The sequence below is a fragment of the Passer domesticus genome, chromosome 3, assembly GCF_036417665.1.
Source record: "Passer domesticus isolate bPasDom1 chromosome 3, bPasDom1.hap1, whole genome shotgun sequence".
NCBI classification, from domain to species: domain Eukaryota; kingdom Metazoa; phylum Chordata; class Aves; order Passeriformes; family Passeridae; genus Passer; species Passer domesticus.
Window position 1 is genome coordinate 45736004 of NC_087476.1, and position 16668 is coordinate 45752671.

General features: G+C 43.6%; 2 protein-coding genes across 10 annotated transcripts in view; both read right to left on the bottom strand.

Moving 5' to 3' along the window:
- Positions 1–337: 337 nt before the first annotated feature.
- ZBTB24 (zinc finger and BTB domain containing 24) lies at positions 338–16220 on the bottom strand. 4 transcript variants are annotated; one of them, XM_064412903.1, is made up of 7 exons: positions 16106–16220; positions 8180–9176; positions 7603–7770; positions 6316–6399; positions 5520–5603; positions 3208–3289; positions 338–2339 (listed from the first exon to the last, which is right to left on the bottom strand). In XM_064412903.1, exons 2-7 carry the CDS (start codon positions 9147–9149, stop codon positions 1526–1528), a joined length of 2202 nt encoding a protein of 733 aa, XP_064268973.1. In that variant the 5' UTR covers positions 9150–9176; positions 16106–16220; the 3' UTR covers positions 338–1525. The 4 variants fall into 4 exon arrangements, 3 of the variants coding, with proteins under 3 accessions (XP_064268973.1, XP_064268972.1, XP_064268971.1); XM_064412902.1 differs by lacking the exon at positions 16106–16220 and adding an exon at positions 11694–12113; XM_064412901.1 differs by lacking the exon at positions 16106–16220 and adding an exon at positions 9959–11615.
- AK9 (adenylate kinase 9) overlaps positions 12257–16668 on the bottom strand; it is a 60051-nt gene continuing 55639 nt past the window's right edge. For all 6 annotated transcript variants that reach the window (XM_064412891.1, XM_064412892.1, XM_064412894.1 and 3 more), the window contains 2 exons: positions 16106–16220; positions 12257–12597 (listed from right to left, as the gene is read on the bottom strand). In XM_064412891.1, the coding sequence (XP_064268961.1) occupies positions 12395–12597; positions 16106–16220 (318 nt within the window). In that variant the 3' untranslated portion in view covers positions 12257–12394. The remainder of the gene's footprint in view (positions 12598–16105; positions 16221–16668) is intronic.

The window sequence follows — 16668 nt, forward strand, 5'->3', positions numbered from 1 at the left end:
GTATTTTGATGACACGGAGATACTTAGCCAAACTTCTGCAGCATGCAGTCAGGAGCAGGCCAAGTAGTCTGGACTTGGAACAAAGGATTTTATAAAAAATGTGGATAATTTTGCTTTTAAATTCACCACGTTTTTTAGAATTTTTTGTTTGTTGTAACATAAAACATCCATGTAAATCACAAGTATGACATTTTAAAGCTGAAGTGACAATTGAGTATGTTCTTTTAAGAAACAGTGTCATTTTATCTGGATTTTAACACACCAGTGGCATTTTATCTGGATTTTAGCACACCAGTGCAAAGCTGGTACCAGTAGTCAAACCTGAAAACAGAAAGCATGTATTTTGGCAAGGTATTTTATTACGATGTCAAATCTTTTTTGTTAGCAGTCAGTCATTGAAAACAATCTGTACACATCTAATTTAGTCACCAAAAATAGCTGTACAACTTTAAGTGATGTGCCCCATTTATGTAATTTGTTACGCTCTGAAGTGATGCTCTTCATCGTTTGAATTCTCACATAAGCAATTACCAGTCGTAACATATATTAAAGTAAGATTACGTTCTTCTCTCAAAAGTACAAAAAATAACACTTTAAATATACAGTGGCTCCTAAGCTTAGACAGAATCCTGTCAGGAAGAGGGTTCTGCACTTCAACAGACAGTGCTTTCAACATCAAGAGCTCTTCAAAGTGCTTGGCAGAGTGTGTGAACACTATCCCCACTTGCTAGATGATGGAAATAAGGCACAGAGGTCAACTACCTTACCCACAGTCACACAGAGAATGAGTGGCAGAACTAACAGAGCAGAATCGGTGGGGTTTCAGTTCTCCAGTGTAACCATCACATCTCATTGCCACTATTCAAGTGCAATGGCTTAAATGTTTCTGAGGAGCAAGATGTGTACAGCACACAGTAAACAGGAGGGAAGATTTGGGGCTAGTTAAAGGCTGCAAGTTTCAACCCAAACCAAATGAATTTGGTAGTCAGTAACTCATAATGCACTTCAGGGAATGATTACATAGAGAATTATACATTAACCTGCAGAGAGAAAGCTCATTAAACATAAGAAATATGGTGTTAGCTTTGCAAAAAGTACTGGTTGTCTTAAGCTTGACAGTAACTCAGGTATAATTCTAAGTTTGACAGAGAACTGGTAATTTGTGATCTGCAGATGTCCTAAACATTGTTCTCCTACCAGCCAGGTGAACTTCTCTGAAGAGTCACTCAGAAATGCAAATAAGGGCTAAATATCTCCTCAGGAGGCAGAGATGTGTATGAGGCACAAAACCCCACTTTAATTGCTTGTGAGATACTTGTGAGGACTAAGTCTGGTAAAGAAATACCAGTCCAGAAAAACAAAGTAGTCTAAAACAAATATGATTAAGGAAATTGAGTCACTCATCCAAAATCATCAAGAAATGCATCTTTGGATAGCTTATGTTGCAAAAACCCCATATGTGACATGTGTAATCTCTGCTTGGATGAGAAGCACTTTCTGGCCTAGCTCTCTGCTTACAAGCATTTTAGAAAGCCTGATCTTGGACAGGGTGCTCATGAGATGACTCATTTACTGACAGAGGCTGCTGCTGGGATTCAGAAACAAGTACACTTTGATTCTGTTCTTCACTGGCTTGATGGGAAGGAACCGTATTGTGGCTAGAGTGAGACTGCTGACTTGATTCCTGAGCCAGCTGCACGTGCTGGGCTGGATGTGAAGATCCCGCCAAGTGGATTTGTTCATTTTGTCCTTGATGAGCATGGAGATGTTCTAGCGCTTCCTTGGAAAGAGTGATGACATGCATTTGTTCAGGTTGGGCAGCCTCTATTTGGTTTGCAATCACATTGATGCTTTGAATTTGTTCTGCTTGCTCCTGCTGAGCTGAAAGCAACAAGTTTTGCAGCTGCTGCGGCGGCTGCGCAAGGAGCGCGAGGTTCGCAGCCTGCTCTGTGGCCATGCTGGGGGCATTTTCTGCAGTCACAATACTGATGCCTTGATTGTGGCTGGGCATGAAGTTGATGTTGTGTACTGCATCTGTAACCAGCAGCTGAATTTCCTGCCCTCCCGAGGTGGCAAGTTGGTACTGCTGCAGCTGGAGAATGTTTCTCACTTCTTCCGGATGAGCATTGGTGCTCGGGGCGGCGCTGGCTTCCTGAAACTGCTTTTCCTTGCTGTGAATTTTCAAGTGAGACTTCAGGTTGTCCAGACGAGCAAACTGCAAACTACATTCTGGGCAGGCAAAAGGCTTTTTGCCTGTGTGTAAAATACAATGTCTTCTCTTAGCACTGGAATCAGAGAAGGATTTTCCACATATATCACAAGAATATGGCTTTTCTCCTCTGAAAAAGGAAAGAATGTGATCTCGTTAAAATATTCACTTTGACAATGCTGCTTTCTGAAACTTATTCTGTAATAAAATACTTAAATGATTACATTGTTTTTCTAAATTTTAAGTACTTAAAGGGCAGTGTTAAAAACATCCTCTATTTGACCTCCTAATTATCTCTATTTGACTTCACAAACTGTTATATACTCAGAGCTACAGAGGTAACTGCCTTCCTCTCATAAAACCAGAGGTACAAGCTCCATGCTGCTAGATCTTGACAAGAATGCAACAACTTTGCACAATTCTAAGCACTGACCATTTTAAGAACATTCAATAACAGTGGAGGCTTAAAACCAAAAAGAAGTTTCCAAATCCTAACCTGCTGCCTGCGTTAAAAGGACAGGAAATTTTACTGGAAATGTTTTCTTAGACAACAGTTCTCCAGTGATTTAAAATCTAACATGTCCTTATGCAATGTATTGCACTGACAGGGGTAAAAGACAACTAATGCTGTCAAAGAGACAGGACAGCTCACAGGGCAACAGGACAACCTTGATACACCATGGCTACTGTTCTGCTCTCAAACAAAACCTACAGCAAAATTTTCACAAAAATAGTATAGCAGTAAGTACATTGTCAGTGAACAGACATGAAACACCAAAGAAGACTAACAATATCTTGGCACATGAGCATTTAGGACTTCAGTACTTTCCACTACCAATTTTTTCCTTACATAGATTAAACAAAAATGTTACGTTTTTAACAATCATTCAAAATGCAAACAAGTCCTGACCATTCTATAGTGAAACAAGCACTACTTCTTGTTATAAGAATAGAAGTTACATTTTAAAAGAACGTAATGAAAGTAAGACATACTTTACCTGTGAATTCTAATGTGAGTCTGAAGCGAACTTTTAGCTGTAAATGATTTGCCACAAATCTCACAAGTGAAGGGCTTCTCACCTATCAAAAAGAAATGTGACTTCACTTTTGAAATATCACTTTTCATCAGTTCATTAAAAACATTTTGTATTTTACCATACACAGGATCAAGTGGACACTGTTGGCGCCTCACGCTTCTGGCATGGTTCAGCAGATATCCAAAACTGAATGAACTCACTATTCAAAATGAGAGTATGACATTTCTAGCATTTCTACCCTTTGAAGATGAAGAATTAGGTGATCCAAGCCCCCAAAGCAACAAAAAGCTGTACCTATGGCACAGATGTGAGTGTTCCACATGGAACAGAAATGCTCTGAAAAAGGCTGTCCCTGAACCCTGGCATTAATGCCATGTTCACATGCAGCACCATCCAGGTGAGTAAGCCCAAACTTCCAAAGCTGGAAAATTAATCCATTATCTTAACAACTTGCCTGGCTTTCTATAAGGCTCCATCACACTAGGCCTATGATATTCTGGAAACACCAGTTAGAAAAAAAATTAAATTACCGTGAGTTAAATAAAATGTGAGTTTGTTCGGGGATTTTTTGTTTATTTGTTGGGATTTTTTTTAGTGCATTTGGAATTTTGATGTATAATTGAGCAGAAGCAGGGAGGCCAAATTAAATTATAAGGTTCACAAGAAACAGATACTACCCAACCAAAGCAAATCCTAATTCACACCATAACAAATCCTTGTAGCACTGAGGTTCTTTAAGACACCAGACACAAGAATCCAGATCACCACTGTGGTAATTCACACCATCAGCACACCAAACCCAGGGACTGGACAGCAGCCAGTTTCCAAGGAAGGTTCCCATTTAGCACAGAACTGCAATGCTTACCAGCTTTCATGTGGCTTTGGAGGGCATGGATAAAGGATGAGAGAACAAGAAACATTTGTCAGAAGGGACCTCTGATCACCCAGTCCCAGCTTGCTACTGAAAACAGAAGTAACTTCTCCAGTATACTGTATTATTATGACACAGTGTTACCAAACTGCAGCCAAAGGAGAACAGTTGTATCTATGTTAACACCTGTCCCCCAAATGCCTTGGAATTTTACTTTGCTTTTGAGATGGGACAGATTAATTATTACTTCTACATAATTAATACAGGTATCTTGCCTGTCTTTTCTTAGTAGCAAAATATATTGCAAGGCAGTTTCTGCTAAAAATCAGCTTAGCTCATATATTTTTGCAACTTACCTTGCTAGTAAGCTTCCTCTTCTCATTCCCCACCCCAAACTCATTTCCTACTACATTTAGAGAGCTCTATGAGCTTCAGATACAAAACTCTTGCATGTGTCAACACTGAGTTCTCCTCAATACAAAATTATGTAAGTATCACATCCTAGCACTATTCTGGATAACTAAAAGCTCCCAGAAGCACAAGTTTTGACCCCAGAAAATTTAAATCTTTTTCACTTTGAAAAGAGAAGGAAATGAATGAGATAAAGTATGCTTGAGAATGAGTTATGTATTACAACTGCAAGCAACACACTTAAGAATAATTTTGTGAGGAAACAATTGCCACTGTTTCTAGTTACTTTAAAAGACAAAATTATTTGCATGTCACCTTATGAACTTACTCTTCAAAGGGAAGTATTTGATGAAGTTTATGCCTTGTTAGTATGAGAGGATAGATCAACATTTTTATCTCGGTTATCCAGTGATTCATTACCAGCCTGCCCTCTAAATCTCTTAAAACATCCTCTGACGCACTTGCATTAAATCATCCCTCCCAGCCCATCTCCTCTCAACATCTGGTTTATTACGGCACAGTAAAAGCTAAATGGAAATAATTATTTTCCTGGTCACAGCACTTTTCATAAGCACCCATCCTCACAGACAGAGGTGTCCAACTCATTTAGGACACACACTTTCTCTTGCTTGTCAGCTCACTGCAAGCCCAATACATACTCGACACAACTCTCCCAACAAACTGAATTCTCAGTCCAGGATTCTATGATGGGACAGGTACTGGCATTTCTGCAGCAGGTTTTACAAAACTGGGGGAAAAAGCCCTCTTCCTGTAATAGGCACTGCTTCTGTGCTGCTGTAACACAAGCTTTTTTGTGCTCCTGCATTCTTGATGTCAAATCTCTTCATTAGCAACACAGGCATCATTATGTACAAGTAGAGCAGAAGTTCATTCCACAGAGACAAGTGTAATTTGCCTAAAATAGTTTTGTCCATGTAACTTCAAGAAAAAACAAACCACAAACCCCACAAAACCCAAGGTACAACATTACCTGTGTGTGTTCTTAGATGTTTCTTTAGCTGAGCTGCATCCATGAATTTACGACGACACTGGTTACATTCCGGCAGTGAACGGCCTTGTCGCAATAACAAAAAAAGTGTCAGTGCATAAGTGATCCCCTGTATCTCTTCAGTGATCTTTGTTAAAGCACTTTCCTGTAAAATAACCACTTTGATATAATATAGAGAGAAAACAAAAGGTGATTCACTGCCTTCTCCCTATCTTAACTGTCACACTCCTATTTCTCAATTTAGTATTACCACAAGAAAAGAGGGGACTGACACCTGCTCCTGCCCAAAACCACCTTCTCTTGAAGCTTTCTAAATGCTGATTATCTCCACCACTTCCTCTGTGTGTATCTCCATCCCATTCCAGAAGTGAGAAAAACACTTCCTATAGCTTGTATGCCCTTACTAGTCCAAAGCAGTGGGCAACCACAGTGCAATTTGCACACCAGGCAGCAGACACAATTGTTTATACAACTCCCAGCTTCTATGTAGCATGGGCAGCAGGGCTAAGATAATCAAGTTGTATGTCAAATACAGTGTAACTAATTTTTAATCATCATAAGAGCCCTTCTCAATTAAACACTTTTCTACACACTGCATTTACTATACACCATTTAGTCTTTTTCACCCTATCCACTGTTATACCTATCCAAGATAGGACACATCAAGGTAGCAGAGACTAAATCTGTAACTGAGGAAGAACTTTCAGCCTAAGTGAATCTTTAGAAAGACAAATCAGCATGGACTGTAAGCCAGGTCCTCAACCCAAACTTGTTATACCTGTGTGTAGTCGATAGTGGCTCTTGAGCTGTCTCTTTTGGCTGAAGTATTTCCCACACTGATCGCAGGTAAAAGCCTTCTGCCCTGTAGAGAAAATTGCTTATTATAATGTAAGCCACGTCCAAAGCAAGTGTAAGGAAATAAATAAAACACAGAAGTCAGCTGTGAGGAGCCAATTCAGTTTTGATTTGCCTCAATAGTGGTTGTCAGAGACACATGGGACAAGGGTTGTATATGTGCCACGTCCAGGAAGGACCTAGGAAAAGATGGAGGAAAGCCTTGTCTCTGGGGAGACTTCTCCTGGCAACCAGTTCATGTCTCGCATGGGACAGGCAGTCAGCAGGGGAACACTGAAGACACTGCACCCCAGAGACACTCTCCAGTCAGATGGCAAAAGGTCTCTGCCAATGGTCTGCACTGGGATACTGGACTGGGCCAAATGGTCTCCTGTCAGCAGGCAGACTTTGGGAGGAGCGGGCCATGAAATGTAACTGCGTCACAAGCACCGAGGGTTTTTGAACTTGCTTTTTGAGTTTGGCTTTTGGCTTGGGGCCTTTTTGAGACTGTGCTTTTGCGGCTTGGTGATTCAAGGGGCTTTTTGAAACTTGCTTTTGAGTCAGGGCTTCTTGAGTTTTATGCTTTTTCCCCGGCCCTAGCCTGCCTTTTGGCTCTCATGCCCTCGCTGGCTCTTGCTCACCCTCAGTCTATCCCGCCTCCCTCTGTCCCTGACCAACTCCCTGCCTGCTTCATCCCAGCGTCCAACCCCACCCACCCACCTCCAGCCCACTGCTGTGATCCTTGCCACAACAGTGCCCAGGGTTCTGGCCCAGGGCTCTGGACCTCCTGCCCGAGCACCCCTCACCTTGTGTCTGGCCACCCGTCACCAAAGGAGCCGTGCCCAGCATGCAGTGTGCACACCCCCCACCTCATGGACAAGGACGGCACTCCCCGACCTCCAGTGGTAAAGCCCTCTTTTTCTCCCTGTTTCCCCTCTCTCTCATCCCATTCCTTTCCCATTTTTCTTCTTCTTGTTCTGTCCTTTCTAGCTCTCTTTAGTAGGATAACTTCTTTTCAGTTTGTTTTTTCATTACCAATAAAAGATTATCAGATACAAAGTTTGTCTCGTTTGACATTATTTTGTTCCTGACCATCCATTTTTAAAGTAATCCTCGCAGTTTCCCTCAGTGGAACATGACACCAGCACACATAAAGATGGACCAGAAGTACCTTTTTTTCAGAAAGGCAAATTCTTGCAGCAGAGAGCTACATTTGCCTTGAAGTATTTACCTGAATGTAGGCTCATGTGCTCCAGAAGAGAATGCTTTGTTGTCAGAGCCTTACTGCAAATGGTGCACGTGTACGGCCGCTCCCCGGTGTGCATCCGCTCATGGACTTGAAGAGAATGCTTCTGGGAAAAGCCTTTGCCACACTCGCTGCATTTAAAAGGGCGCTCCCCTGAAAGAAAAAGATGATGGCATTTTTAGGCATAGATGCAGAATTTCTCACTAGATATTCTAAGCTGATAGTGAGATGCACTGCAGTGTTGTAGCTACTGAAAAAATTAGTCTTGATTAGTGGTAAAGAGGCAAGTTTCACACAGGAATAAAATAATTATCTAGCTATTGCCATATAGTTCAGTGCTTAAACAATAAAATTGTTAATTACACTGAAATCTAGGTGAGACATAAACGTTCTGAGATCTGTTGACAAGAATAAAACAACAAACAGAGAACACACCATAATTTGGACCAACATGCTATTTTGGATATTCTTGCTGTAGTCCACAACCAACACTACAAGAGTCACTTGCATTTGACAACACCCTCCTAACCTAACCCAACAGCAGCAGTCTGTGAAGGCCTACCTGTATGGCTTCGCTGGTGAATAGCCAAGAAGTGATTGTACTTAAATACTTTGCCACAGTCTTTACACCGAGCTTCAGAACCCACGCGTTTTCTTTTTCCATCAGTTCTCTTTGCCAGTCCCTTCTCATCCTCATCCCCAAGAAGTTTATAATCTTTTAGTTTGATTGATCTCCTTATTCTACGTTTGCTGTAACGGCTCTGAGTGCTCTGTATTCCTTCAGATTTGGGATCGTAGTTTTCATCTTTCTCAGCTGATAGATCAACAGCAGCCTCTGAGCCACAAGCAGGTTCAGTTTCTTCTCCATCTTTCCTCACTGAAGCCTGTTCACTGGCAACTGTTTCTTCTACTTCAGTGTTTTTCTTCATATAATTCTGCTCATTTTGCATGGAGTTGTTCTCTCTCAGCTGCCCATCTTCGGCGGAATTTGCCACTGATTCTTCTTCTTCATCTTCTTGGACAACCTTGATTTTCCTTGGTCGCCCCCGTTTTCGCTTTGGTGGATCATCATTTCTCCTGTCACTTGCAACAACAGAGGCCACACTTTCAGCTGGAGCTGGCAATGCACTGCCTGGGCTGCGGCTCTCCAGGTAGTCTGTACAGGCCCATACCAAGTCAGTTACTTTCAGCAGCTCTGCAGTGGCCAGGATTTGTTCTGCGCTTTTCTCACTGGCGCAGAGGCAACCAGTGTAAATAAATTCTAGCAGAACTCCAAAGGTGTCTGCAACCATTCCCTCCAACATGTAAACTGACTGCCCTATTTCACCCTCATTTACAAACATCATTGAGAAGTACTCACTACTGGCAGCCAGCAAAGCTTTATGTGCTCTGAATTGCACATTCTCCACTATCAGAGTAATGTCACAAAGAAAATCCTTTTTCCTTTGTTCTTCAAAATTAGCTAGGATGGTATCTTTGTGAGCTTTGGAGTGGATGATCAGTTTCTCAGAAGGATCAGTTGTTTTTGCCATTTTAATTACGAATATTAAAGGAAGTGCCTAGAAAAACAGAATAGCTTTAGCAAATAATTATATTAACAGTTGGCATTATAAGACCCAAATATAATTTGTTACACCAGTAACAGAGTTCAAGAGCTTCTGAAGCAATTCTGAATCCTCTGGGCTTTTGAAAAATCAACACTATTGCTGACATGGAATTTCTTCAAAAAGTATTTTAAAATCCTATGAAAAGGCTACAGTTTTTAGTTTTTTAGATCAGAATTACTGCCTATAACTTCTTTATATCTGATGTAGTGTGAACCTTGTATTATCTAAAAAAAATTGCTACCCTAGCTTCTGAAACTAAAACAATCAGACAGAAACAATTCCTTGGTCACAGCTCCTCAGTACAGCACTGGCTTTGCATGGCAAGGCTTTGGTAGCAGGGCAGTTACAGGGGTGGCTTCTGTGAGAAGCTGTGAGAAACTTCCCCAGTGTTCTACAGAGCCCACACCAGCTGGCTCCAAGATGGACACACTGCTGGCCAAGGCTAAGCCCTTCAGCTGACGGTGGTATCACCTCTGGGATAACAGATTTAATAGGGGGGGAAAGAAAAGTGCACAACTGCAGCTGAAGAGAGGAGTGAGAATCTGTGGGAACAGCAGCCCTGCAGACACCAAGGTGAGTGGAGAAGGAGGGGCAGGAGGTGCTCCAGGTGCCAGAGCAGAGATTCCCCCACAGCCCCTGGTGCAGACCATGGGGAGGCAGCTGTGCCCCTGCAGCCCATGGAGGTCCATGGTGGAGCACAGATCCACCTGCAGCCCCTGCAGGATCCCACACACCAGAGCAGGCTGATGCCTGAAAGAGGCTGGAAGCCTGTGCTGCAGCAGGCTCCTGGCAGGACCCATGGCCTCATGGAGAGAGGAGATGACACTGAAATGGGTCTGCTGGCAGGACTGGTGACCCCATGGAGAACCCAGGCTGGAGCAAACTGTTCCTGAAGGAGTGTGCCTGTGGAAGAAATCCAAGCTGGAGCATTTTGTGAAGAACTGCAGCCCATGGGAAGGACTCAGGCTAAAGTAGTTCATGGAAGAAGGACTGTCTCCTGTGGGAGAGATGCCACAATGGAGCAGGTGAAGAGAGTGAGGAGTCAAAGGAGAATCAAAGACAGTGTGAGACAAATTGACTACAGCCCCATTCTCCATCCCCCTGCACTGCTGGAGGGAGGAGGCAGAGAAAACTGGGACTAAAGCTGAGCCTGGAAAGAAGGGAGAGGTGGGGTGAGCAGTTTAAAGATTTGGGTTTATTTCTCATTACCTGACAGTAATCTCATTGACAATAAAGTAATTTCCTCAAGTCAAGTCTGTTCTGCCTGTGCTGGAAACTGGTGAGTGATCTCTCTCTGTTTTATCTCAACTCATGAGCTTCTAGTATATCCTCTGTTCCCGTTCCCCTGAGGAGGGGAGTGATGGGAGGCTCTGGTGGGCACTGGTGTCCAGCCAGCACCAACACACCACAATGGAAACAAAAAGGTCAACAGCAGTTTGATCAGTGCAGTTTAGTCAGGGATAAGGTAGGAAATCCTGTAATAAATGATTCCATGGACTCATCAACGGTCAATTTGACTTGCTAGGCTTCTTCAACAGTAAATTTGCAAAAACTCATAATAAACAAAAAAATCCACCCATTTCAAAAGAAGCCACCAAATATTATGGAAGAGATATGGCCAAAATGTCTTTTTTACAAAGCTCAGCTAAACCAAAGATAATACAAGGGTCATATTAAACACACATAAATCTACATATTTATATTTAGTTAGTGCAACAGTTTCAATGACCTGAACAAATGCTCCATGAAACAGCAGACACTACCTACAGATTATACCTAAATGCTACTGAGATGGTGAAAAAGGGATTCTTTAGCTCTAATCAGCTACCAAATAGTTCACAGTGGAGTCAAATTGTTTTATCTGGGTGCTTTAATTTCCGAAGCATGTGAGCCCAATGTTTGTTGCCGGAGCAGGTGTGACCCAACCTGCCTTATCGTGCAATACAAGAATTACTGGACAGCTGCTGCCAACTCTGCCTGCAGGCATCCCCTAACGTCCACACGTGCTCCAGACAAGGTAATGGGTGTTTTGTGAGCTCTGACTGCATGAAGGACTTCGATGTTTAACCAGGAGGTGACAGCATTAGCATTCTGACTGCAAAATCCAAACCACGCCACTTCCCTAAATCCCGCTCCCCATTACAGAGCGAGGCTGTACTCCAGCAGAAGGCCCCTCGCTGCCGGCAGTGCGGTCGGAACCACACTCCGGGCCAGCCGCGGAAGGACTCAGGAGCTCCCGGGAGGTGACCCCGGGGGGCAGCGCACGGCGCGGGGCTGGGCCTCCACACGGCCACGGCCAAGGGCACCGTGCGGGTCGCGCCCCGCGCACCGTGTGAGCCCTTCGGGCCGCCCCTCGAGGGAAGGCCGCTCGTCCCTCGTGGGGCTCGAGCAGGGAGCGGGCGCTGCCCCGCGAGAGCCGCGGCCCGGAGCGCCCGGCCCGGCTGCCGCCCGCCCTGCCCCGGCACTCACCGCTCGCCGCCGCCGCCGCACTTCCGGGCCGGGGCTGGCACCGCGCCTGCGCTGCCGCAATGAGCGCAGCGCGGGCGGGACTTGGGCCGCGGAGTCACAGCACAGCCGGGTGGGACGGGGCTGTACGGATCGTCCCGTTCCAGCTGCCGGCCCTACCCGGGACAGCCCCCAGAATCACACCGTGTACCACAGAGCGTTGCCACATGCTTTTCTTGAACTCTCTCAGGCTTGGTGCTGTGACCACTTCCATGGGGAACCTGTTCCAGTGCCCAACCACCCTCTGGGTGAAAAACATTTTTCGAATATTTAAATAAATCCTCCCCTGGCACAACTTCAGCCATTCCCTCAGGCTCTGTCACTGGGCACCACAGAGAAGAGAACAGTGTCTACCCCTGTTCTTCCACTCGCAAGGGAGCTGCAGACTGCAGTGAGGTGTCCCCTCAGTCTCCAGGCTGAACAGACCAAGTGACCTCAGCTGCTCATCATATGGCTTCCCCTCAAGGGCCTTCACTATTGTCATAGCCTTCCTTTCGACGCTCTCTAGTAGCTTGATATCTCTCAACTTCAGACAAAAGATTTTATTTCTAAGATTGCATGGTTAAAAAACTGGCTCGAGAACGTGTGATGTTCGCAGGCCATGTTGCAGCCATGCTGGTGCCTGACGGCAGCACTCCGTGTGTTAATCAGTGGAAATACAGGGTTCACACAAAAGTGGGGCGGGTGCCTTTCAGGGAAAAAAATGTCTGCAGTCTGTCATCAAAGCCACGGGGCCGATCTCTTGGCTCCTTATACGGGCCCATCATGGCAGTCCCCAGGTAGGGGATGAGTTGGCAGTGCTCCACGAACTGCAACAGCTTCTTCCTGTACATCTGCCGCACTGGCGCTGAGCTCCGGGGGTTGTGTGCTGCAAGAATTTAAGCAGCTTGTTAGTGTCTCCTATAAACTTTGTGAAATTACATTACAGACATTTTCAAAGGGACCAAATCTACCTCTGTTAGCATTACCCATGGTACAAATAAGCACCTTGACTGCTGGTGCCAAGCCAAAAAGATCAGAAAGTTCCTGACTCCATATAGTCATGATAATCAGAAGGATCAGGCTTTTCTAAAAGAACACACAACAAACATGCCCAGCTGCTGTCAACTTCTCATTTCTCAGACCCTGAGATACTGGTGAAACTGCAGGCAGTGACAGATTTGGGTAGTGTGGCACACAGCCTCAAGCGGCACATAGTGGGGACAGCCCAGGTCTGGTATGGCTCACGCTGGGCCATTGTGTCCTTGGCACAGGTGTTCCATGACCTAAATGCTTTGCCTATAAGGTGGGCTACCTTGTCATACAAGGAAATCAGGTTTGATAAGCAGGATTGTGACCAACATGGCTTCATGAGAGAAAAGTCCTGCTTATCAAACCTGATTCCCTTGTATGACAAAGTAATAAATCCACCTAGTTGACCAAGGAACACCAGTTGATGTAATCTTTTTTAATTTCAGTAAAGCTTTCAATACTTTCTTTCACAGCATCCTTCTGGACAAAATGTCAGGCACACAGCTGGATAAACACATCATGCCATGGGGGGAGCAACTGGCTTATCAGTCAGGGATGAAGGGTTATAGGGAATGGGGTGACATTGGACTGGTGACCTGTCACTGATGGGTCTCCCACAGGGCTCCATCCTCAGCCCTATGTTCTTCAACATCTTCATAAATTACTTGGATGCAGGACTGGAAGGGACACTAAGCAAAGTCAGATGATAAAAAACTGGGAGAAGCTGTTGATTTCTTTGAGGGCAAGGAGGCCCAGAAGAGAGAGCTTGACAAATCAGAGGACTGGGCAATCACCAACCACATGAATTTCAGTGAGGGAAAGTGCTGGATTCTGCCCCTGGCATGGATACACGGACAGACTGGGCAATGAGATGCTGGAAAGCAGTGCTGGGGAAAGGGACCTGGGGGTCCTGGTCAATGGCAAGTGGAACATGAGTCAGCAGTGCCCTGGCAGCCAGGAGGGCCAGTGGTGTCCTGGGGGGCACCAGGCTCAGTGTTGCCAGCTGGGCAAAGGAGGGGATTGTCCTGCTCTGCTCTGCTCTGGGGTGGCCTCACCTCGAGTGCTGGGGGCAGTTTTGGGCACCACAATATAAGAAACACATTAAACTGTCAGAGTGACCAAAGGAGGCCAACAGAGATGGTGAAGGGCCTTGAGGGGGACCTGTATGAGGAATGGCTGAGGTCACCTGGTCTGGTCAGCCTGGAGGAGACTGATGGGAGACCTCATTGCAGTCTTCAACATCCTTGTGAGGGGAAAAGGAGTAGCAAGCACTGATATCTTCTCTGTGGTGACCAGTGACAGGGCCTGAAGGAATGGCCTGAAGTTGTATCAGGGGTGGGTTAGGTTGGATATCAGGAAGCGGTTCTTCACTGGGTTGAGTGGTTTGGTACTGGCACAGACTCCCCAGGGAAGTGGTCACAGTACCAAGCCTGACAGCATTCAAGAAGCATTTGGACAATACTCTCCAGGACATTGGATCTTGAGTATGGTCTTGTGCAGTGCCAGGAGTTGGACTCAATGATTGCTGTTGTCTCTTCCAACTCAGCATAATCTGCGATTCCATGAGTCTGTGAAGAGCTGACCGGTAGTTTGGAGCAGGAAGGAAGGTTTCTCTTTGTCCTAAGCCCTATTTTGGCATACATTAGTATCGAGTGCCAGTCCTCAGAGTACAGTTTATTATTTTAATTGTTACAAGGCAAAGGGGAAGGAGTGAGACAAATCATAATAGTTTTTTTTTTTCTTATGGACAGTTTTTTATATCATATTACAAAAACTGGACAGCATGAAGAACTATGCTATCAGACACTTCAGCCCACTAGCTTTAAACTGTAGACAGCTACATTTAACAGTTTCTAAGAGATTTTTCAAGCATAGCTCTGAATACAGCCCTTACAGGTGTCCAGCTCGAAGGACACTCAATCTCTATAGTGATACAGGTTTACTACTCTCTTTCCAGGAGTAAATAAATCCCTCTGCATTTTTGGCTGATCACCTGTACTTTCTCAGATACTGAAAGCAATCTAGTGTTGTGAGAGAAGCTGAAGGAGCTTTAGTTCCTTAGCAGGAACTAAACTCTTGCTTCTTGTCCCCTATTAAATGTGAGATTAGAGAATGATGTTAATTGAAGATGAGAAGGTCTAACTTCACAAAGAAATAGGATGAAATAAATTTCCAGGGCACTACAACTTAAAGCACTTCGATCAAATTTTTTAATCAAGAATGGCGTGACTACTCTGAAGAGATGCACAATAATAAAAGATTCTGTATTTGCAACTAATCACAAAAATCACAAGATGGGTCAGACTGGAAGGGACCACATTGGATCATCTGGGACAACCTCCCTGCTTAAGCAGGGTCATCCCAGAGCACATGGCACAGGATTGTGTTCAGATGGCTCTTGAATATTTCCACTGATGAAGACTCCACAACTTCTCTACGAAATCTGTTCCAGCAGATTTCCAGAACATGAAATAAGTTCTTCCTCATGTTCAGTGATTTGTCAGTGTATGGGGATGCTATATCTTAAAGCTGGAAGCAGTCCTACCCAGTGCTAGAAGAAGATAACTGGTTTTCCTGGATTCCTATGGTCAATCTATTTGGCACTGCATGAGAAGAAGATATTTCTGCACTTGCATAACCCTTCTGGTTCATCATCCACTACTAATAATGATTTAATGTTGCAATATATGAGCAAAGCATTCCTAGCATGGGCATCCTTATGTTTGCAAAGCCATGCTAACAATAGAATGAAAACAGCCTTTGTGAATGAAGCAAACTGCAGTATAAAAGCAGTTTGGTGGCTTAGGAATTGTACATTTATGCAGGGGCTTACCATGTGCCTGCCCTGTTCAATAGTCTTCCTTAACAAAGCTGTGCTAGCAAAAAAAAAATCTGTGACAGTTCAAGAAAATTCTGGAGGGCTCTGGAAACTACATGAGGAAGCACAGGATGTGAAGAGCTTTGAAAAAATAATTAAGATTGGTATTATCTAAAAGAACAATTAAAATGTAAAATACAAATGCCAGGTGAAGTTCACTCAGTGAACAGGTTGGCTTATAAATGACAAAAGTGGTGGGTTGAAAGAAATGTCAGTCTTGCTCCAGAAATCTCCAGCAGTGCTAGAAACCTGCCCAAAGCTATAGCAGAGCTGCAAACAAGGACAATGAAATTGAAAATGCTGGCAATAATTAAGCTGACTGCAAACTATTAAAGATTATGACATGCATCTCCAGCTGAAAAAACCCAAACAGAAAATTCTAAAAAAAAAGCAAATCTGAACACTAATTGGCTATCTATATTGTATCAGAAGACTTATGCCATTTATACAATTAGTTATTTTTATAGCATGCTATTTTATACACTACCTTTTAGATGGAAGGAGACAAAAAGCAGAGCAGTTTCTTTCACACTTAGGAATGGAAATTTTGGCTTAAGGCTGCCAACTTCATGCAGAGCTTTTATTAGAGAAGTTGCTACTCCCTAAAGAAAGAAAATAGGTTTAAAAGACCATTAAAGAAATCTTGAGCAATGTCTTACCCTGTTGTAACGTAGATATTCGAAGTTGGTGAATAGTAGAAGATAACAAATTAGCATAAAATAGGGAGGGCTGTGACCATGAATAATTTTTTTTATTTATTCATGTGTCAAAGTATATCAAAGTACTCTTAAATTTTTCCAAGTAAGCTTGTGTCTATGCTGGTGTTAAAAGTCAAACCAAAATGTACCCTTACAAGATTTGATAAACAACTACGTCAGAAAATCTATAATACTGCAGCTTATTATCCCCCTCTGATAGTCTTGTATTTTTTCCATTAAAGCTACAAACATCTGTTAGTTTAAAGGTTTAAAAAATTGCTCTCAATTGTAATGAAAAGATTTTCAATTTAATATAATCTCATTAATAAATATAAGACTCAAATGCATTAAA

What these genes read in the sequence shown, in the direction of transcription:
- ZBTB24 (XM_064412901.1), bottom strand. Translation starts at nt 10,321, where the DNA reads ATGGAGAATGGGGCTGTAGTCAATTTGTCTCACACTGTCTTTGATTCT. An exon ending in TCACCAGCGAAGCCATACAG is followed by an intron (nt 7,771 to 8,179) that starts GTAGGCCTTCAC and finishes TTTTTCTTTCAG; the next exon opens with GGGAGCGCCCTTTTAAATGC. An exon ending in ACTCACATTAGAATTCACAG is followed by an intron (nt 2,340 to 3,207) that starts GTAAAGTATGTC and finishes TTCCTTTTTCAG; the next exon opens with AGGAGAAAAGCCATATTCTT.